Below are 24,131 nucleotides of genomic sequence, written 5' to 3'. Positions count from 1 at the left end.
TATTATGAAACTCGTACATTGTTTGGTTGACTGTTGTAATTACATAATAAACTCTACCTGGCATTATTGTCCAAACACAGATACTCTCTTGGGTCTTCAGCACTTGCGTTTGTCGTCTTCACACCTTTATCGATAAACAAGCCAGCCTACAACAAAAGAAAGAGTTATGCAACTAAAGAAACACGTTTAAATTCCCCATATTTTAAACCTATACATAATGTTTTTTTAAGTAAAATAAACAAGATATAAATTAATGAAAACAATATTACAATTAGGACAGGACCTATTTAAAATATGCAAAATACAATGAAAAATAAACACATTTTATAGACTATCTATACACCTCATTAACTAGTAATATAATCCAATCTTTCCTCAAAATACCACCCACATACTGCAGGATAAAGGTGTTATGGTGTGCCAAGGTCATGAAACAATGGATTGGTCATTGCCATACTGCCAGGAACGCCATATGTTGGACAGCTGCAATGGTCATGGCCAAGTTTTATTCAGTAAAATATACTAAACTTAAGCAATCCGAAAATTGCTTTCTGTCTTGCGTCCTGTGTATAGTCCACTCATATGTAATGAACAGAAGAAAAAAAAAAAAAAAGATGAAAAACATATGATGTAGTATGTCCACAGTAATATAACACCCTTGGTGTATAGTAATAAGATTCAAAGCAGTGAGGATAGATGAAAGTTCAAATATGCCCTCACAGCTACTTCATATAACAGGATAGCATACCCAACTCACTATGGAATGGGGCAGATGTTGCATATAAAGGTTTCTTTTAAGGTGCTATTTGCCCACCATGTGCAGAAATTATATACGTCAATTCACCATATTAAATTAGCAAAGACAGCATTCCTCTGAGCCGTGACAATTGGCCGCATGACTGCTGTTCAGGTCATATGCCTGGTTTGTTTACATCTTTTATGTTAGACTGAGACATTGGTTTTGCCCTTAGTCTATCCTGCAGCCTGTGTGGCTGCTAACCAGATTGTGTGAGTCTGAGCTGCTGTAATAACTTTAGAAGCTATGGGCCTAATTCAGACATGATCGTAGCAGCAAATTTGATAACAGTTGGGCAAAACCATGTGCACTGCAGGGGGTGGGGGGCAGATATAACATGTGCAAAGAGAGTTAGATTTGGGTGGGTTATATGGTTTCTGCGCATGGTAAATAGTGGCTGCTTTATTTTTACACTGCAATTTAGATTTCAGTTTGAACACACCCCACCCAAATCTAACTCTCTCTGCACATGATATATCTGTCCCCCATTCAGTGCACATGGGGGGTAATTCCAAGTTGATCGCAGCAGGATTTTTGTTAGCAATTGGGCAAAACCATGTGCACTGCAGGGGAGGCAAATATAACATGTGCAGAGAGAGTTAGATTTGGGTGTGGTGAGTTCAATCTGCAATCTAAATTGCAGTGTAGAAAATAAAGCAGCCAGTATTTACCCTGCACAGAAATAAAATAACCCACCCAAATCTAACTCTTTCTGCACATGTTATATCTGCCTCCCCTGCAGTGCACATGGTTTTGCCCAATTGCTATCAAAAATCCTGCTGCGATCAACTTGGAATTACCCCCATGGTTTTGCCCATCTGCTAAAAATTTTGCTGCTACGATCAGGTCTGAATTAGGCCCTATATATGGTAACACACTCTGTTCACGTTTGTTTGTTTATCTCATTAAACAAAGTCTGTCTCACAAAAAGTGTGACCACATTAATACCAGACAAGCCAAGTCTTTAGGCAAAGTTTTTGAGACTAGAACATGTTTAAGATTGCTGAAGCAGTTTCTCTCATGGGCCCTCATTCCGAGTTGTTCGCTCGCAAGGCGAATGTAGCAGAGTTACACACGCTAAGCCGCCGCCTACTGGGAGTGAATCTTAGCTTCTTAAATGTGCGACCGATGTATGCGCAATATTGCGATCACAAACGAGTTAGCAGTTTTTGAGTAGCTTCAGACTTACTCTGCCTGTGCGATCAGTTCAGTGCTTTTCGTTCCTGGCTGACGTCATAAACACACCCAGCGTTCGCCCAGGCACACCCACCGTTTCCACGGCCACTCCTGCGTTTTTTCCGGAAACGGTAGCGTTTCCAGCCACACGCCCCTAAAACGCCGTGCATCCGCCCAGTAACACCCATTTCCTGTCAATCACAATGCGAACGTCGGAGCGAAGAAAAAGCCGTGAGTAAACTTACTTTCTTCATAGCAAAGTTACTTGGCGCAGTCGCAGTGCGAACATTGCGCATGCGCACTATGAGAATTCTCACTGCGATGCGTTGAAAAACTCCGAGCGAACAACTCGGAATGAGGGCCATGGTTCTTTCTGCAAGATCTGCTGCACCTGTTACTCATAAAATCAGTATATCGTGGATTTGCAAGAGAAACAAGTGACTAAAGGTTGGCCATGGCTCACCTGATAACAGTAAATATACCATGTGCTCTTGATTTTGGTCATCTAAATTTCTCTAAAAAAAGGTTTCCGAACAAGAATTATTTTGGAAATTCATTTTAGGAAAATCCATAATACGACCTATGCATAATGGTGGTCATTCAGAGTTGTTCGCTCGTTGCCGATTTTCGCTATGCTGCGATTTGTTGCTAAATGCGCATGTGTATGGTACCCTGCGTACCATACGCATGCGCATTTAGCAACAAATCGCAGCATAGCGCTTAGTTATTTAACTAAAAACTTAGTTTTGCTGTTGTTCGTGCGGCGCTTTTCAGTAGCACTGCAGATCGGTGAGTGATTGACAGGAAAGAGGCGTTTCTGGGTGGTAACTGAGCGTTTTCCGGGAGTGTGCTAAAAAATGTCATTCCAGTAAGGTTTCAGTGGGAACATGTGGATGAAGCAACAGACTGGGCATGGAAATCCTCCAATAATGATTCACTTTATTGGCCAATTAAAGCCAGTTTGGGACTCTAGTCCTATTACAGTACTTGTGCAAAATGTTCATTCAGAGTATCTGCAGTACTGGGTATCACTCTACTCCTCCAAACTCCTCCACTCCCCCAGCTGCAAGGGAACAGGTGGTCTCTAGCAGTCTAGATTAACTGCCTGTATAACTACACAGACACTTGTCACCCGTCTCACCAGTCAGTCCAAATACTAATATTACAGACAACAGGACAGCATCCCTCAAGTGCCCATTACAAGCAGCACCCAAGAACCCAATTATGCCTTGGAACCTTATTTTAACCTATAAAATGGTGCCTGGTAGATGTCATTTTAAGATTGGAAACTGGTTATAAAATAATTTTGATGACTTAGGTTATCAACATGTTTTTCTATAACTACAAGGCAGGACATAATTGTTTTCTGAAATGCTTGTTATATCTTAAATACCTACTTTAAACAAACACTTGTTTTAAAAATGTATTCTTTTACCCCAATGATAACACAACATGTTATGTTCCAAAACCTCACGTCTTGACTAAAACTAGTGCAATGTCTTTTAAAAGGCAACCATTACGGATTGGTCACAAAATGAGTAAGGGATCGGGTCTTCATTCTGGATTCTACAGTTTTATATCTCATCAAGAAGAATGCAACTGAACATTACGCTGATCACCTGTACCTATTCCTGGTCTATAACAACAATATTATCAAGTAATTTATCCTGTGACGCGCTAGTTACCTTAAAATTGGAATGGACTCTGTTGTTGTAGAATATGCCAAGCGGTGTAAGTTCTGATTTGGTATCTGGAAACAGGCCACTGGATTCACCTGTTGAGGACTTATGGAACACATACCAGATTCCCGCATCCTTCCAATAAAGAATAGTAGTAGTGTTAAATAGTCATCTAGGACTGATTTCAGGTACTGTGGGTGGACTTATGTTTGCATTGCAGTACAACAGATGTCCACCCACAATAAAACAGTACGCAAGCATATACCAAGCACCTAGGAAGACAAGAGCAATATTGAGCGGGGTGTGAGCTTGCTAGCTATGGGTCTGTAACATGCTATCAACATGTAAGGGTATTTAAAAAATCATTTAAAAAAATGTATGTTTTAAGAAATGTAATGGAAGTCTGCAATTTGTTTAAAAAAAAAAAAACACTTTGAACTACAATTAATGGTATTGTTAATTCAAAGACTTAAAGCATTACACTATTAACGCACAGCAGAAAAAGGATCAAAAATACATAACAAAAATTATAATTGTATTAATTATATATATATATTAATTGTACTTCGCAGCAAAAAGAACATATGTGAAATCTGAAGGATATAGATAGGCACTATATGGAGTTACAATACAGTAATTGCAACGTCATGGTTCAATCAACTCCCCTACCAGCCTCTAAAATCCCCCCCATATTTAGGTGTAACATTTTCATTGGTGAAAACCTAGATTATCCTTAGAACAAAATAAGCACAAGTCAACACCATTTAAACTGAAAAAGCCAAGGTTTTTTTTTCTATTTTGTCCATAAAAAAAATAAAAAAAAATGTTAAAAAAAACTTAGCTAGGCTGCAGTCCTCGTTAAAATAAATCTACTACTCTCTATTTTGGATCTACATGCTTCTGGAACATATTTTAGAATACACAAGTTAGCAGTGAATATTAAAAGAAAATAGGAAGAGCTCAATTATATATTCAAATGATAATAAAATTAAGCACGCAATGAGTGTGTCCAATATAGAGACTCTAACATTCTTCAAACATCATTCAGCAGATTGCCATTCCTTAACTATTTTTATAGCAGTAACAGACAATATATAGACATACAACTGCTTAGAATTTACAATGACCTCTTTATGTCTATACATTGAAAGTCTATGTTGTCCAGTGTACGATAAAAGCTCGTACAAGTCATAGGGTGAAGCAAAATAAGATTTCAAAAGAAGCAATTTTGTGCAGAATACTCTTCATGAATTCTTGAAAACATACATACTGTATATACAGTAAATATGATGTGAAAGGCATGGTGGGAAACTGCATAAAACACTTGATTTGTGTCTCTCAAATAAAACACTATTCATATGTCACTCTCTATATGTATTTCAAGCATCATGAAGGTCATAATGTACAACTCAATAGTATAAATGGAAAAATAAACTAATAAAAAAATAACCAAAACATAATGCTAGTTTGAATAAATAAAAAAAAAACAGAAATCATGTAATCTTCTATGCAACCTAAGGCCCAATACACACTACAAAGACAAAACATCTGACTGGCGTCACACTGACACAGCGGCCCTTTAGGTAAGCTATACACACACTGACCATTCGGCCGCTCGACACGCAATGCCAGACATCACAACTGGGCAAGCATTGGCATGTCAGTGTCAGTGGTCCCTGCAGCCAGTGTATGGGAGCTTGTCGGGTTGCCCGTACAGACAGCACGATGCACGGATAGATCATTGGCTGTGCTACAGGGCCAACCTGATAAGTCTGTGAACAACATCGTTCTCAGGCACTGGGTTTACACACCTACCAATATGTCGCTCTATCAGACTTTATATCTCTTTCTAGTGTGTACCCAGCATAACAAAAGCTTATTCTCAGACAGTAACCAAATGCTGAATCTGAAAATAATCACTATTAACCAATATGTTCCCTAACGCCACAGCACGATTGACCTGTTACTGGCAGTTGGGGGCAGGGACACAGAGCATTCCAAAAACAGGGGCATGTCGGCCCAGTTTTCTAGGTGTTCCAAAGCCAGTGGCTGTGCTGTTGGATGCAGCTTCACTGGCCCTGGCAGCATGATTTCACTGGACATCCTAATGGTTATTCAGATGTCTCATGATCACACACAGGGTAGTGGGAGACTCTTTACTTAAGACGCCTCCTGTGGCTTTAGCATATTTTAGCAAAGTTTTATTACTGCTACCACATGTTGGCTTAGAGTGTTCTTATCTTCAGACTAAGAGTTTGCTCTATTGCCTAAAGGTTCAACTTCTGTTTTCAGTTCCAATTGCTACAAGGTGTTGCAGTGCCTCATTCCTAAATCACAACCACACATCTGGTAACTGATTACATCCTCTGCAAAATCTGAAATTTACAATAAATGTGTGTGTGTGCTGGGTTTTTGTTGTTTTTTTTTTTTTTTTTGGGGGGGGGAAGGGGGGTATACATTTTCTCTTTTCTGTAACTAACCTGAGAGCCAGCTGCTGCATTACTTATCAGGTTATTGTTGGGATTTGCAATCCAGAAGGTTGATACAGCCCTAAAATGTACGAAACATAAAAATATTATAACATGCCACACCCAAACTATCTAACAAAATATATCAGCTACCTTGTTTTGCCGCTCTAACCCCAATGTGCAATGAACTGCAAATTCTTGATAGACACTGGGTTTATTCTAGACAGTTCACTGCAGGCTAAAATAGTAAAAGGAGGAAAGAGTGGAGACCACACAGAGAATAGAAACTGGTAAATTGGCCATGGCTTACAAACTTTACTTGACAATGGAAAGTGATCTTGTCTGAAGAGCTAGAGAACTACAGTATATTGGTATATGGTATATTTTCTTAGGAAAGTACATAAAAAAAAAAAAACTATTATTTTTTTACAGAATACAAAAAGGACGATGTGGTTGCAGGTTGAAAAATTTCTACAACATTTTTAAAATATCACCCATAACCCGTGCCGGAACTTGCGAGTGATGGGCCCAGGTGCAAAAATATAGTTTGGATCCCCTGCGCACAACATGCCACATAGCAGTGGATGACAACATAAGGTAGGGGGAGCTAGAGGTCGACATAGAGAAGCAGAGGGTGACAAGGAGAGACTGTGGGTAACGGGGTTACAAGCACAATGTACTGTGGGCATGTACATTGCTGGAGATAGGAACACAGCGGCGTCTACTCTGAATGTGACAGGGGCCCCCGCCACTTGTGCTTTCCTCAGTTTGGCACTTGGTCAGGCAGACTCATACTGTGCCAGTTACACCGGATGTGAGCTGCCTGTAAATTCACAGACAGCAGTTAATCAGAAAAAATGTACAACCGTCTGTTAATTAGAGCCAGTATGTGACTGTGATCATGAGCGCTGATAGTCGGCAGGACTCCTCTATCAGTCCGGCATACAGAAGGTCAGTCCTGCATACCTAAGGTAAGGGGCAGGTTCCTCAGGCGGTCAGGCCCAACGCTCTCTGCACTGGGCCATTCAGCCATTCATCAGACATTGCTCAAAATGGTCTGCAGGGTTTTGGGTTGGGGTGGGGGGGGGGGGGAAATAACTCATTGCTGGTCTGTGCAATACACCTGCTGCACCAATGGTAGTTCTGCCCCTGCCCATAACCGTGATGGGTAACAAGCAGCCAAAGGCCACTACCAGCCTGCTAAGCCTTCAACTGCAGGCCCCACCTCCGTTCTGCTTTTAACTCCTGGTCCCATCCCTAATTCTCTGCTTTATGCCCCAATGACATTCACACGTGGCCCCCTGTTTTTAAGTTAGTGTGTGGATGGGTTTAAGTTTTTGGGGAAATATCACATCCGATATGCCATTTGCTCCACAAAGCCTAAGGGGGATATTCAATTATCCCCGTTAAAACATCGAGTCCGAAAAACGGCCGTTTATCTGACTTTTTTCCGATGTTTCACCGATTTTTATTTACAGGCTATCCTGTTAGATCGCGTGTAAAAAAAAAAAAACCCTTTCTCCCGAAAACACACAGGTTCAGTGAAACCTGTATGTTTGAGTGAAACAGCCTCGTTTTCGTTTCCGAGAATTCTGCTCCGCCTGCCGGAGGCAGGTGAAACAAAATCCCTGATAAGCCGCAGCACGCGCCGGCTTATCGGGGCTAATTAGATAGCCCCCGGCGGGACAATTAGCCCCGGTAAAAAAAAAAAACGGGGCTAATTGGATATCCCCCTAAGGGTCATATCTGGCTATTTTTGGCGAGTGGGGGCCCTTAGTGACATAACATCTATTTTAAGGATAAACAAATCTCTTTACTGATTAAATGTGTTACTTCAGAGAGTGATGGTAATAAAAAAATAAAAATAAATTAAGCCTTCTTTTTCTACATACAAAATGTCTCAGTCATTTTAATATGTAAGTCATTCTGAAGATTTGAGGGCCCCACATGCATCCCCTGGAGTGTCTCAGGTTGCCTATCACTGCTACACAGACTTCCTAAGGTGACTAGATCTGGAAGTAACTGAATTACAGATAGATGGGAGTTCCTGTTCTACAGTATCCTAGAATCGCTACTTAAGAAGCATGAGTAACATATGAGTGTCATAGGCCGCAACCAAGTTAGCCCACAAAAGGGTCATCTGCTGTCCTTTCTTATGCCTCTTACTGCAATTTTTAAAACCCTTTATACGCTAGTAAAATCATGAACATACAATATTTGTTCCTATGACCCCATACTAAATTGCATTTCTAGTCTGTAGCGGGGGGAGGGGGGACGTGGATATACACATCCTGCTGCTCTGTCTACTTGCATTCCTCCTTTAATGCCCATAATCCAAATTTTCAAGTGCATGCATTGGCTACCAACCTTTAATTTTGAGTGAGCTGGTTGTGGTCGAGATCTATCAAGAAAACCTATTTGCACCAAGCGTGTGGACTTTTTTTTATTATCTCTAATTTATTGTTTTTTCCATTTGTGTAAACTGAGCAAGCGCTAACTTGTGCACATTTTCGGTGACTATTGGGGATTTTGGTGGAACTCACTTACTGTATTTGTTAGCTGCTACTAGTCATTAGGGCACAAAACAGTGTGTCTTTGTATTTTATAATGATTATATAGACGGAAAAATATGAAACTTTTTTTTTTTTTGTATCTACTAATGAACAAAAAGTACTCTTTTTAAATAAAACTAAAGAGATGAATGCAGTATTTTTATGCTTTTCTGTATTATACCTGTACTTTATTTAGGCAGTATCCTCAAACAGTGGGGGAGGGTGGGGAGTTAAAGCATAATTCCAAGTATAACACAACCTTCCATCTCAACATACAGTACTAATTTACAGCAGCAAAAGAACCATTCATACATTAACCTACATCATCCTTTAGCAGCTTAATAGAAATTTACAGTGTAATTCAATCATTACTGATTATACAATGACTACTCGTGTCCTAAACTTTTACACATCCAGAAAATATTCTATTGCAGCTCTGCCAAATACTCACATGCAGTCGGTGGCAGGATTAGGGACGTAACTCCCATACACTTTATCCCGCATGGCCATACACATACTGTTATTTCGGTCTGTGGGTAATAAAGTGCCTGGCTTAGTAACAAGTCCCAGGTTGTGAAACAGAGTATTCCTTTGTTCAATGCCATCCTCCAAGAAGAAACAATGCCCCAGTGTGTCATAGCCAATTGTGTCCTTTATCTGTAGAAAATAGAAAATGTGACCACAGTGGCATTTGCAGATAATTACTTTGAGTTTAAACTGTGCTTGCGGCACGCAGAAACTTCACTCACAAAAACAAAACATGACAGTCAGGCAGGCTAATCCATCATGAACACAAATACACCTATTCGTTACACCTCAGATCGTGAATGACAGCAGCGCTGATGCTGTGACATCAGATTAAAATGTTCCAACATACATATACGTAGAAACCGCAAATACTATAAATGTAATTTTAAACAGATGTCTGAGAAGTTGCTCTGGCAAAGGAACAGTATGAGCTCTATTTATTACACGTTAAATATTGCAACCGTATGGCCATAAATAGGCTGCTTTCCATGTATGATACAACAATCAACTTCTGGCACTGACAATACTGCCTCTTTGCCAACCAATTGGCCATCAAGAGCTATGGCGCTCAAATACGTCAACGCCATTTCATTTATTTTAAAAGAACAATCAAGTAATTTTCATATATAAATGACTAACATATTGTAAGAAAACACAAATATTTATTACTATCTGTTCTACCAGTTCTTCGCACGAGTTTCTGATTATCACGGTTGTAAATATTAATGAGTGTTAAAAATTTGGTAAATCTATACAGATGTAAATTTGAGACATCTAAATGTAAATAAATATTAATCCATGGTTCTTGATGTTACCAGAGGAGCACATGTAGCAGATACGGTAAAAAGTGACAGGACCATTTTTGTAGTTTATTAAATTCTACACACTAGAGGTGCAATCCAAATTTTGATCCGATTGTCCATTTGGGCGTTATCATTCACACAACGCAAGACACACATCAGTAATGACGTCATTAGGTCATCCCCCGTTTCATCCCCTTAGGGAAAGTTTATTAAAACTCTAATTACGTAGTCTTCCTATCTCCCACCTGAAGAATACCTATGTTATATTTTAGCTTTCTGACATATCGGGAAGGGAGTAGCGATGAGTCAGTGAGTGAGGGCTTTTGCATAATATATATATATATATATATATATATATATATATTTATTTATTTATTACAAACAAAATTCCCAAGTGCGCTATATAGGAACGTCTTTACGGTAATTCTTCCAATGTTGTTTCCATAGGTGTAAGTTGGATATTGGAGAAAGTTTATGACTGGGAACCTGTAACGGACACCCCTCACCAAATGGTCACCCAAACAAGAGGCCCAAGGCCAATTAATAAAATATTATTTTAATAACATTCATTTGAACAAATGCAATTTTTACATAGTTCATCATGTAGTGAGTATACAGATAGTAAAAATAAATGTCAGTAAAAAAGACAACCACTGCGTTTGTTGAATAATTTGAACTCTAGATACTCCCTCACCTTTTTAAGGTGTGAGCTCACAAGGGAGCATCTTCACAAACTAAGTAGGAAACTTCTGACTGACAAATCCAATGCGTTTCGTCTTATCGACTTCATCAGGGGTAACAAACATAGATGACAGGTTTACTTGTCATAAGTGAGTTTAAATGTAGAAAATCACAACCTTAAATATAAGGTTAGTAAAATCTCCTATATTAGCTCCTGGAGGGGGCTTATTATAGATGGAAATTTCCACAGGCTGCCTTAAAAATAATTAAAAGAACTCTATTTAGGGAGTTCCTTATAAAAACTATTGATTGAAGTTCTTTTTAAAGATACTGGCAGTTATGCATCCATATTTTGGTGGACTATGGAGAATATCCAGATCTTATAATCAGAATTATTTCAGATTCGGGTATTTACCCATAAAAATATAATTCAAAAAGTATAAAGCTGATTTGACAATCACACTCGACTGAGTATGTACATTTACTTTGTAGGTACTAAATCTTTCTTTTTATACATTTTGGGGTAATACAGCTCTACCTGTCTGTCGATTGCAAATAGAGACATGTTTTTTGTAGCCTATCACCTCTGACTGCAGCATATTTAAATACACTTCCCCATCTATTTTGTATCTTCCCTTTACTTATGACATTTTTTTGCTGTTCCTCTATAAAACTTCCTGCTTTGTGTAACAACTGCCCGGTCTCCTAATACAAAGCACGAGAAGCTGACATAGCATTTCTTCAGTCAAATTCATTTAAATTCATTCATTTGGAGATGCAGCATCGTATCATACGAGTAACACTCAAGTTATTCAGGATGGCCAAGTAATTCACGCTTCTGGGGCCAGTGAATCTGCCTCGGCACACCCAGGAAATTGGGACGACAAGCTCCTGCTATCTGCAACTATGGCCATCGCCACTCCCCCCCCCCCCCCCCCCCACCCTTTGCCACCCCTAAATGGCTGCAGCTTAGGGGGCACTTCAACAGTCATCGCATACACAGATCTGCACGTACGCTAACCGACAAACATCAGACATGCATGTAAACCAGTGGGTTTGTGTACTTCCCTGAATTAGGCCACCGGCGCACAAGATGTCGAGTGTCTGTATAACGACATAGGCATCCAGAGCGGTGGAATGCTGGCAGGCAGTGAGTGCAACTAGAGGTAAAATCCCCTACCTCGCTGGTAAACCGGCGGCGGTATGGTGCCCCCGACGGGATCCCGACGATCGGTATGCCAACCACATACCATATTGAAGATAGGTGACGTGCAGAGCTTATCTCTGGACTTTCAAATGTTACTACAGTATGTCAATATGGTGAAACATCAGTATGGTGCACCAAGGTGGGTAACTCTGCTAATTAAAATCTCCAACATTGAGGTCATTTTATCTGGAGTAACCCTACAATACAGAGGAAGGAGACCCCAGGAAAACACTATACATACCAGTAAGCCATTTGTTGCGTGGACAGTGACACATCTGGAAAAGCTATGATGAATGGCTAATCCTTCCACATAAGTGCCTGCGCTGTAGCCACCTACTTCGTCAACATCGCCACACAAGTGAAAGTGGACAGGGTAACTTCCCATTATCTGTTGCCCCATGTATTTCATTTCCACGTTGGACAGATGGACAGAGGTGAAATTCCGTAGTATCTACCAAACAAAGTGTATATTGTTTATTACATCAAACATAAGGAAGAGTATACATCAAAGCAGCTTCTACCATACTGCCAAGGAAAGATCATTATGAGCTGGAAAAATGTGAAGGACTATATATAGATTTTTCATTATAACTTCAGAGCCTCCAATTATATTCACAAAGAAGCATTTATGGCCTGTGCTCCGTTCTGTGGGATCCTACATCACACTCCTCTTACCTGAAGTAATACAGTGCCTAGAATGGAGCACTGTCATCAATCTTCCAGAGGTAGGAAATGTAAGTACCAAGTAGAGAAATTATTTATGGTAAAGTAATAAGTATATACTGCCCTCAGCAATTTAATGTGCTATGTTTATTTCTGGGTATAGTAAATGTATTTAAAAAAAAAAAAAAAAAAACCATTAGGAAAATTTCCGGAACACAAATACCTGATTTTTAACTCTTTCACAGACTACCAAAGAGCTATCCTCGGTTAGCTTGGCATTGTGAGAAACTGCTTCTGACTGGCTGCACATTATTTTCTAGCTACTGTATATTCACTTCATTTATTGGCACAATCTCCATTACAGCCATCCATTCCTAAAAGGGTTTTGCTTTCTTTTCACAACGAATGTAAAACACTGTATGGTTTTCTTTAAGGCTACTGTGCCATGTCCATGTGCACACTGGTGTATGTGCCAACATCATTTTATTCCTATTTTATATGACACTTTATAACCCTGGTGCCTAAGGAGCATGGACACCTGGAAGGGCTCCGTGCTATTCAGCATTGGGAGTTTCTCGCTAGGTGAGGCGGCCATCCTAGAGAAACAAGTCTGAAGCTGAAGAGCCTGGGTTGTTTTATACTATGACAAAGACACAAACTCGCTTTCTCCGCTGATACTGCTAGGACAGTCCGGCCTGTGTAGCCTGTTTGCGTTTGCCATGAAACAAGAGTTCCAGATGGCTGTTTGTCCGCCTGTCTGTGTGGCAAATAGCTTACTCTGCATAGGAATGCCACTGTTAAAGTGATTATAATGGGAGGTATCCATTGTTCTAAAACTTGCCTTAGATGAGATGGCTTTCACAACAATGTTTTTGGACTTTCACCATTCAGGTGTAGCATGTCATGTGGTTTAACAAACTTTGGCTTGATGAATAGAACACTGCACATCCTAGCAAGGGGTGGTATTCAGTATGATCCTGCGCCGGGATCCTGTTGGGATCCCGGCACTCAGTATACCGGCGCCGGAATCCCAACACCCGGCATACAGACAACTATTCTCCCTCTTGGGGGTCCATGAGCCCCCTGGAGGGAGAATAAATAGCGTGGCGCGCGTAGCTCATGTGCTCGCACCCCGCTGCCGGCAATCGGGATCCCGGCGCCGGTATGCTGGCCGCCGGGATCCCACTCGCCGGCCACTCATACTACACCCCATAGCAAATCTCCGAACAGCTATTGCCACTGTAGATAGTGTTTGCTTTTTATGCTATATAAATTTGAAGTTAACTAAAGGCAGAGCAGGAGAATGACCCTATAGCACAGAGCTGGCCAAACCAGTCCTCGAGATCTGCCAACAGTTTACATTTTCCAGACCACCTAGCTGGTGCACAGGTGTAGTCATTACTAATTAAGATGTGCTGCATTCATTCCTAACTGACAATTCTACAGATCTCCAGGAGGCCTGGAAAACATGAACTGTTGGTAGATCTCGAGGACCGGTTTGGCCAGCCCTGCTATAGCAAATCCCAGCTTTAGCTATTGTTTTAAAGGTTTCTATCCAGAGGAAGCATGTGCTTTTGCAGACAATGAACGTGAAATACTTATATACACTGTAACAAACACACATTACACTGTACTGGTTTAGGACAGTAACCCCTCTTCATAACAAGGTTTTTGAGTAGATTTTCTGACCACATTTTAACATGTGCATCTGTTTTGCAAATTAAACTTCATTTTTAATAGAGATGTGCGCGGACCCCCATGTTCTGGTTCTGATTCATCATCATACTTTGGTTTTGGCAAAACCACCCTCAAGTGTTTTGATTCGGATTTAGTTTTGATTAAAAATAGATTAAAATAAATAAAATGGATAATCATTGATAAAAACAGCTAAAATCATGTAATTTTCGCTATACAAAACCCAAAATTTGGATTTCAAATAAGAGTTCTTGGACCATGGGACGATCCGAACTGGGACTCTGTTCGGATCAAATCTCCTTGGAAGACCCAGACCGGGTTTTGGTTCAGATCAGATCCACAAAATTTGAGTGGATTCGGATTTCTGAAGAACCGAACTGTACATCTCTAATTTTTATACTACATAAGAATTTTTTGTGGAAGGGAAGGAAATAGGGTTTTCTTCTAGCTGCATAATATCAGATATTTTTGGGTTAACATTATAACAAAATCTGTAGTATCAAAAGTTTTACATTTGGAAACATTGTACAGCGATCATGAGCCAAGAGCCACACACAGCAGGGCACGTCTCAATAACAGCAAGAGTCCACAAATGGGGACACACCAATAAGTGCATGGCCTCCATCGTTAATGTATGTTTATAAACATCCAGTTATAGATGTCTGGCTTTTATTATGAACTTCTATAAAAGTCCATTTGACAGATGGGACTAATGAAAACAAAAAAAGAAATTGAAGCGTTAAATACAAATTACTAGCAGAAAACCAAGCCTATTAAATGGCAGGTACAGTTCTATTCATTCAAAGCCTCAACATTCAATAGCATTGTGCCACTTTGTAAGCAAACAAACTTTTTTTTTTTTTTGACAAAGGCCGAAATGATAAAGACTTTTGCCAAACCTTAATATGCCCTCCAAAGGTGTCATAGCTGAAGAATTGGCACTGGTTGTCCTCATAACAGGACTTCTCCATTTCTCCTTGGATTACAATGTTCCTTGTAAGGTCTCCCACTTCTGCCCGCATGTCCAAACCATCAGATATTTCTCCCATATGGAAATACATGGGTGTTTCTAACATCAGAAGAAATATTTTTCAGATGATCCAAAGATGTATCAAAAATCACTTTGCTTCATCACACTGATGACAGTTATCAGTCACCTCTTTTAAGTACGCAAGACAATGATAAAGGTGCTGATATGCCAGAGGACAATATTATTTCGTCAGATATATGGAAGAGTTATTCCTGGCAATAATCTCAGTTGGCTGTCACTTTTGTTGCCAGAAAACCTGTACTGCTATTTCCATCTTAGGATGGAAAAAAAAAAAACACTGTTCTTTGAATAAAATGTTGGGGTTATTTTTAAAAAATCTTTTTAATAATTGTATCTATTTTAAAACTAATTTTGAATAGTAAGCTGGTTCAGGAATATACGCACATATGGGAGAGACTACCCAGCTGAGAAGATAAATGTTGAAGCTCTTCAACTGTTACCGCTTCATTATTTTTGGATGAAAGTTCTAATTTTAGGGGACATATATGAGTGTGGTTCAATAAGTAAGGTAACAAGACTTCTCTCTATTTCATTCTAATTTCCCACCAGGCCAGAGCAGGTAGACCACTGCTTACCTCACGGCCATTAGACTGCACCTCATATTAGACATACTGCTCCAACATCAGTTGTATGATGGCAGGGCTGGTGGAAACATGGTCAAACATTGAGGTGCAGTGTGACCAGATGTCTGCATCCAAAGGGCACATCAGCAGCTTAAAATCATCACCAACTTGTCAGGTTCTATAGTGATAGCCTCATATCACAGAAATTGGTTTGGTGCACTGCCTGTAGTGGATGTGCTTGGCCATCCAGATCGCTGCTCATCTTGAACACCTGTCCTGCCGTTATCGAAGGCAGTGCACCAAACCTGTTTCCATGATATGACGTTATCACCGTACACCTCAAGTTGGCGATGAATTTCAGCTGCTGGTGTGCCCTTTAGATGCAGAAATCTGCTCTGGTCTGGCAGGAACTTAGAATGAAATGGAGAACATTGCACACGTGAGAGTCTTGTTACTTTACTTATTGAACCACCCTTGTATCAAACCATCCAAGGTGAAGAAGTTGACCATAGCAACCAGTGAACTTCTAGACATTTTTTATCAAGTACATTCTACAAATTTATTCTTTAAATCTGCTTGGTTGTCACTGGCAACTTCTCCACTTGTCCTTTTTAGAAGGTTTCATACATCTCCCCATTGGTCACTGAAATCTACTAGATGATTCACTATGGAAGCATATGTTCTACAAATCAGACTGCTACACCTGGATTAACAGAAGGATTGTGGGAATATATTTATGCAATTGGTGAACAGTTTCAGTATAAATCTGCATCATTATTTATGATCTACTATCAATAAATGGAATGTTCATTAACATGAGATGTTTTACCTTTTATTTTAACTTGAAATTCATTGCATTCTGGACAAGGGAGTAGAGTAAACTCTTCAGCTTGATACATGGAATAATCAGTGCTTGAAACAACTATTTGGTCTCCAGGCTGCCAACTGCGAACATTGTCCATAAGATCCAACACAACACCATCAACAGCCTCCACCCTGAAGCCAGAAAAGGATTTACCTGAATGAAACAAATAACTACATATGAAAAAAAAGAAACCCTGAAAATAGGCATAAACATCACACTGGGAATTCGGATTATGAAGAAAGTAAGTAAAAGTTGCTGAAGGGTTCAGTTACTTATGGAGGGGATGTTACTGCAGCTTACGACATGTTATAAAGCATAATAGTACTCTACGCTAGTCATATATCCTTATCTGCAGCTGGACGGTATCCGGACTCCAGGTCGACACCCATTGGTCGGCAGTGGGTAGGTCGACATGGCCATCAGGTCGACATGAAAAAAGGTCAACATGAGATTCACAATTTGTTTCCTTTTTGGGACTTTTTCATACTTTACGATCCACGTGGACTACGATTGGGAACGGTAAAAAATACGGAAGGTGCGGCACTCCAATGATTTGCATTCACAATACTGATAGAATACAACGTTTCAATGCCCTTTATTCTTATGGCATTTTCGTCACCTGACGAAAATGCCATAAGAATAAAAGGCATTGAAACGTTGTATTCTATCAGCATTGTGAGTGCAAATCATTGGAGTGCCGCACCTTCCGTATAAGCTGTCTATCTTCTTGAGGGCACCCAGTGTGATATCTACATAAGTGGCTGTGCCGGACCCTTGCCGACTGTTATATATATATATATATACACATACATATATACATACACACACACACACACATACATACACATGTCGACCTTTTTCATGTCGGCCTAATTGCCATGTCATCCAATTTAAAGTGTCGACCTACCCACTGTTGACCAATGGGTGTCAATCCTGAGTCCCATACCCATCTGGACACATATAATATAATACATGAGAGCTGAAGGGGTTACACATGAAAGCAGTGTAACTAGGAGGCTAAGACTGCACTGCCAGTAAGAAGAGGAAACCATGCTCTTAAGAAATGACAGACTGACACTGGATTATTTATGTACAATCTGGGCCTCTGGACAAAACTAAGGCGGCCTATTGACTTCCTGTATAACTTACATTAAGGAACACATTATTACATTAGTAACTTGAATAATGCGTGCATATTGTTAGAAGAAAAAAAAAAAATCTGGAACAAATAAGAGTTCCCGAATTCATTGACCATGTATTTTCTTTCAACATAAAATAAGTAGATTTTTCCTATTTAAAAACAAGCAGCTTGCAAAATATGACCACCACAAGACCATGGGGGTAATTCCAAGTTGAACGCAGCAGGAATTTTTTTAGCAGTTGGGCAAAACCATGTGCACTGCAGGGGAGGCAGATTTAACATGTGCAGAGAGAGTTAGATTTGGGTGGGGTGTGTTCAATCTGCAATCTAATTTGCAGTGTAAAAATAAAGCAGCCAGTATTTACCCTGCACAGAAACAAAATAACCCACCCAAATCTAACTCTTTTTGCACATGTTATATCTGCCTCCCCTGCAGTGCACATGGTTTTGCCCAACTGCTAACAAAGTTCCTGCTGCGATCAACTCAGAATTACCCCCCATGGAGGTCATTCCGAGTTGTTCGCTCGCTGCTATTTTTAGCAGAATTGCTAATAGGCTAAAATCCGGTAGTTCTGCGCATGCGTATGCACAGCAGGGCGCAGACGCTAAGCAATTTTACACAAAACTATGCTATTTTACTCACGGGCGAACAAAGCTTTTCAATGTGGGTGTTTCTGGGCGGAAACTGGCCGTTTTCAGGGAGTGTGCTAAAAAACGCAGGCGTGCCAGGTAAAAACGCAGGAGTGGCTGGAGAAACGGGGGAGTGGCTGGCCGAACGCAGGGCGTGTTTGTGACGTCAAACCAGGAACTAAACGGACTGAGGTGATCGCAATCTAGGAGTAGGTCTGGAGCTACTCAGAAACTGCAAGGAAATACTTAATAGCAGAATTGCTAATCTTTCGTTAGCAATTCTGCTATGCTAAAATACACTCCCAGAGGGCGGCGGCCTAGCGTGTGCAATGCTGCTAAAAGTAGCTAGCGAGCAAACAACTCGGAATGAGGGCCCATGTCTCCTGAATGTGTATATTAGACGAGCAGAACTTGATGTTGACATTCCCATTAATGGTCTGTTCTGATGCTCATAATTACTTTCACATATACATTAGCCAGGGCACAGCTGGTATACTTGCCATCTTTCCATTCACTATATGCAACTACAGCAAATCTCTGCCCATCCAACGTAGAGAAAACTTTTACAGCCTCTGCCTTCCCTCCAGTGCTGTGGTTTTCATAGATTCTACTATTCTCAACACATGACGTATTACCCCCACCAATAATACTGACAAGGGCCCAGGCATGTCTGTACAAAGAAACAACAAAATAAGTTAACCACATAAACATCCAGATGCAAGGCAATGTTTAATTACTGATAGGCAACCTAGCCTTTTCACTTTGTCTAAACATCTCTCTACATAATATCCCGACTAAATAAGATCATACAGATCACAAACTGAGAATGGTTTCAAATAGAAATTAAAAATTAGTACTGTGTAATGGCCTTCAGTCTGCAGAAACAACTATTCTACATTTGGACAGTTTCTATAAATTAAGGATAGTGTAATATAATACAGTGGCAAATGGTTAGCATCACTGCCTCACAGTACTCAAGTCACAAGCTCAATTCCCAGCCAGGGCCACATCTGTGTGGCATTTTACAAATATTCTATGTATAGCGCTGTATAAGTTGGTGGTGCTAGATGAATAAACAATAAGAATACTATTATTATTAATAATAATATTAACACTACAATGTAAGGTAGAGACACTAGATGCTGTTACATATTAGGCAATCTCCCAGACTATATTTTTTCTAGCCCTCCTCTGCTAAACCTGACTCCACTTGCAAGGGAGTGTGAGAGATTTTGTTTGCAGCTGGACCCTAAAAAATAACTTTACTCTGGATCTTTACACAACCTGTAAAAAATTGCCTATTTTATATATCCCTTAAACCAGGGGTGTCAAACTCAAATTCATCGGGGGCCGCATCAGCAGTTTGGTCCCCATCAAAGGGCCGGTTGTATCTGTAGGTCTATCCAAAATTTACCGCTCCACCTGCCTTATATGTGCCCAGCCATCTGCCCCCTTTTAAAGTGCCCAGCCATGTGCCCCCTTTTATAGTGCCCAGCCATGTGCCCCCTTTTATAGTGCACAGGTCCCCATTTTACACATTGCGGCAGGCACAGGTCCCCATTTTACACATTGCGGCAGGCACAGGTCCCCATTTTACACATAGCGGCAGGTACAGGTCCCCATTTTACACATAGCGGCAGGCACAGGTCCCCATTTTACACATAGCGGCAGGCACAGGTCCCCATTTTACACATTGTGGCAGGCACAGGTCCCCATTTTACACATAGCGGCAGGTACAGGTCCCCATTTTACACATAGCGGCAGGTACAGGTCCCCATTTTACACATTGTGGCAGGTGGTGGAAGGAGGGAGAGAGAGAGAAAGAGAGGAAGGGAGAGGGGCTGACTTACATTTGAAGCGGTTCTCGCCGCTCTTCAGCCGCCTCTCCCTCCTCGTCTGCGCGGCTCCCTTCTCCCTCCTCCGACGGGGTTTCGTTGAATGACGCGTTTGCGCCGTGACGTCACGACGCAATCGCGTCATTCCGCGAAACCCCGCCCCCCCCGAGCTGGGCACTCGGGAGAAGGGGGTTTCATGGCGGCGGCACCGCGGGCCATCAGACGAGGTCTGGCGGGCCGGATTTGGCCCGCGGGCCTTGTCTTTGACACCCCTGCCTTAAACAGTTGCAGAAATTTGGCTACTATAGAAAATCAATGCATACCCCCTCCAACATGACCCATTCCAGGAGGGACAAAATGCTTTGTTCCTGGATTTCCATGCCAGTCGCAGAGGTTGCTTGCAGACCAGTCCAAAATTCAAATAGAGAAGCCACACTAACTGACACCCGAATGCTGCCAAACATCGCCTTCCGGGACTCACCGGCAGTTGGGGTGGCGTGACGTCCCTATTTGAATTTTGGACTGCGCCGCAGCCCTACCTCTGAAAATGCCCTTGCAAGGAAGTCCAGGAACACAGCATTTTGTCCCTCCTGGAATGTGTCATGTAGGAGGGTATGGAAATGTGGACAGATTTTCAGATTCAATTACATCGGTAATATCAGTAATACCTATAGCCCAAGTCTTTGATTCGACTACTGCCGAGAAATCGCTGAATAGCTAGCCGAGTTTCATACAGTAGACTTTTATCTGCCGAGTCACCTGCTGCCATGGCGACGATAGTGCCAGGCGCCAGCGTGGTCAGGAATTCCTGCAGCCGCTTACTTTCATCCTCAGAATGAAAAGTGTCAAACTTCTCAGTTACTAAAACTTGAGCGGTTTCTTGATCCACAACTCTTAAGTTCAGACCTCTGTAGTAAACCCGTTCAAAGCTGTAAGACCCAGGCACAAGACCTGACGATGTCAATGATTTTGTCAACAGGGTCCAAGATAATTTTTGAGATCCGTGCAATTCCAGTGTTCCGCCAGCTGACACGCCAATGAACTTCCTCCCAAATATTGGTACACTGTCTCCTTCAACTGATTTGCCATAAAGGATAATATTTGCTTTGGATTTATAGCGGCATCTCTCTGCTCCAATATGGAGCGCTCCACCATCCTTTATCAGGATAAAACGAGTCCTCAGTGTAATATTTTTGGAACCATTTGCATTGTCTTCAAAAACAAGCTTACCTGTAGAACAAAAAGAGAAAATACTTACAACTTATAGTTCCACTGCATTTTGTCTGACAGGACTTTAAAAGAAAGAGACAATATGGGTAATAAAAGGTTTGCAGCAACACAAACCAAACATGACAAAACTTATTTTGGCTAATTTCTAGATACTTTTTTTTAGTAAATGCAATGCTAAAATGTTGATGATCTCTGTACAATTAATGTTCTACCTAGATCCTTTCTAACATGTGTTTCTGCAAACTGCTACACTCTACTGCTGCGTTTAAAATACAAATGCACGTATGCTTCACCGAAAAATTGGAGTTAAACTAAAGTGATCTTTACCGTGAAACGGTCAACAGCTTAAAGTAGTCATGTATGCATATTTCTTTGGAAGTAGAAAACAAGAAGCTAAAAATAGGAAAATTAGAGAATAATGGTTGTTTCCCCATGTGCAATAACATATTGGTTCTAAGGTAAAGGAATCTTTGCATACCAAATATGCAGATATCGAACACTACACTGATTACAGGAAGGCTACTGTATTTCTATAAGATATATTTGTTTGATATTTACATATTTTACAACACTCCTTACATCTAGATAACACTAATAGTAAAAATAATAATTACTTTAAAAAATGCATGCCCTTTTACTATTTATACATACTGGAAATGCATAGAATGTTAAATAAAGTTATACATTATACTATAGACTCCTGGTCACAGTAACATATGCATCTTATACCACCATCTCTCAGACTGCGAAAAATGACAAGGGAACAAGTACAATATACTGTTGCTCTCTTTGGCAGTCCACAAACTCACACATAAAACAAGTATGTATGTATGTATGTATGTATGTATGTATGTATGTATATATATATATATATATATATATATATATACACACAGTTTTTTTTTACTTTTTTTTTTTACTTTTTACATTACGAGTAACATACAGTACTGTACATACTATGTATACAATATATGCAGGCATAGCTTAATTAAGAATAATCACAATAAATAAAGCTCATCCAGTTATATTCTGCATCAACCCCCTAAATTTACGAAACATGCAGGAGAACAGAGATGCTGTTCAGACAAGAATATTTGTCAGCCCGTTACAAATCAGGTGCCAAACAAAGTTTTTCTATCCTCCTCCATATTTTCTGTGTAAAGATGTCAAAATTCTTCCAGATGAATTGTGCAAACATACATTTTGCAAATTTGAGAATGCTAGTCAATAATCAAAATGGTGTGTTCAGTGTGTTGGAAACAACAATATTTGTAGAGTTATTTCAGTTATGTGTAGAGAACGCATCTGATGCATTCTTGCTGCAGAAGCATGTGATCTGATAACAATAATGTAGAAGTAACCACAGAATGTGATAGATGAGAGATTTGCCCCAAGTTGCACACACCTCCATCCTGTATGATTATAGAATGCACTGTGGCATCCGACTGCAGACGGAAAAGTTCTCCTTTCTTTATGACGACTCTCTTTGTGGTATCAAACCCAGGATTCCAGTTACTTAGAAAGTAGTTTTGATCTGGACAGTTTTCTGTAGTAAGGCAGATGGAAAAAAAAAAATTAATATAATGTACAGTATTTTTCCCCACTGTGAGATGTATACCAATGTTCTTATTTTATTTATTGCCACATATTTACATAGCACATTCATATTCCGCAGAGACTACTTGGCCATTCACATCAGTCCCTGCTCCAGTGGAGCTTACAATCTCTGCTCCCTACCACACGGACATCACATCACATCAGTCCCTAATCCAGTGGAGCATACAATCTCTGTTCCCTACCACATAGACATCACATCAGCGCTTCCGGTATGAATGGTTGACAATGTTAAGGTCGACAGTCATTAGGTCGACCACTATTGGTTGACGTTGACATGGTCGACACATAAAATGGTCGACACATGAAAAGGTCGACATGGATTTTTGGACTGGTTTTGGTGCAATTTTTTCTGTAACATGACCAGGAACCCCAATTAGTGTACTGCGTCCCCTTGCATGGCTCGCTCGGCAGAGGTTACCGTTCCCAATCGTAGTCCACGTGAATGGTAGAGTATGAAAAAGTTAAAAATCTATTTTTTTTTTATTAAAAAAACCATGTCGACCTTTTCATGTGTCAACCATTTTCACGTGTCGTCCATTTTCATGTGTCGACCATTAGTGGTCGACCTTAACACTGTCGACCATCTGAACGGATACCACATCAGTCCCTGCTCCAGTGGAGCATACAATCTCTGCTCCCTACCACACGGACATACACAAATATTGTTTGACTGTGGGAAGAAACTGGAGTACTGTACCTGGAGGGCCATAGTAGCAATCTAATCTACAACCTCGGCACTGTGAGGCAGTAACGTAAAACCACTACACCATCCGTGCTGGCCCTATTTCATTTTATAAATCAAGTAGCTATTTAACCCACAGTTAAAAAAAGGAACTTCCTTTAGATAACTTGGTACCTTTCCACAGAAGACCAAGTAACTTTTTTTTTTTTTATTTAATCTGTATCTAAAATTACAGTACAGCAGAAAACTTAAACATTTCAGGAAAAAAT

The 24,131-nt window shown here is 40.4% G+C and overlaps 1 protein-coding gene across 1 annotated transcript in view; it reads right to left on the bottom strand.

Annotated features, from left to right (window-relative positions):
* CEMIP2 (cell migration inducing hyaluronidase 2) overlaps window positions 1–24,131 on the bottom strand; it is a 132,293-nt gene that overhangs the window by 63,055 nt on the left and 45,107 nt on the right. The window contains exons 3-12 of the mRNA XM_063913887.1: window positions 22,969–23,109; window positions 21,002–21,563; window positions 18,999–19,168; window positions 16,692–16,880; window positions 15,148–15,317; window positions 12,132–12,341; window positions 9,123–9,328; window positions 6,132–6,201; window positions 3,658–3,786; window positions 58–146 (exon numbers count right to left, since the gene is read on the bottom strand). Coding sequence (XP_063769957.1) covers window positions 58–146; window positions 3,658–3,786; window positions 6,132–6,201; window positions 9,123–9,328; window positions 12,132–12,341; window positions 15,148–15,317; window positions 16,692–16,880; window positions 18,999–19,168; window positions 21,002–21,563; window positions 22,969–23,109 — 1,936 coding nt within the window. The remainder of the gene's footprint in view (window positions 1–57; window positions 147–3,657; window positions 3,787–6,131; window positions 6,202–9,122; window positions 9,329–12,131; window positions 12,342–15,147; window positions 15,318–16,691; window positions 16,881–18,998; window positions 19,169–21,001; window positions 21,564–22,968; window positions 23,110–24,131) is intronic.

The sequence above is a fragment of the Pseudophryne corroboree genome, chromosome 1 (genome assembly GCF_028390025.1).
Source record: "Pseudophryne corroboree isolate aPseCor3 chromosome 1, aPseCor3.hap2, whole genome shotgun sequence".
Taxonomy (NCBI): domain Eukaryota; kingdom Metazoa; phylum Chordata; class Amphibia; order Anura; family Myobatrachidae; genus Pseudophryne; species Pseudophryne corroboree.
The sequence above is the reverse complement of the archived record's forward strand: the minus strand, read 5'-3'. Positions and strand labels throughout refer to the sequence as shown.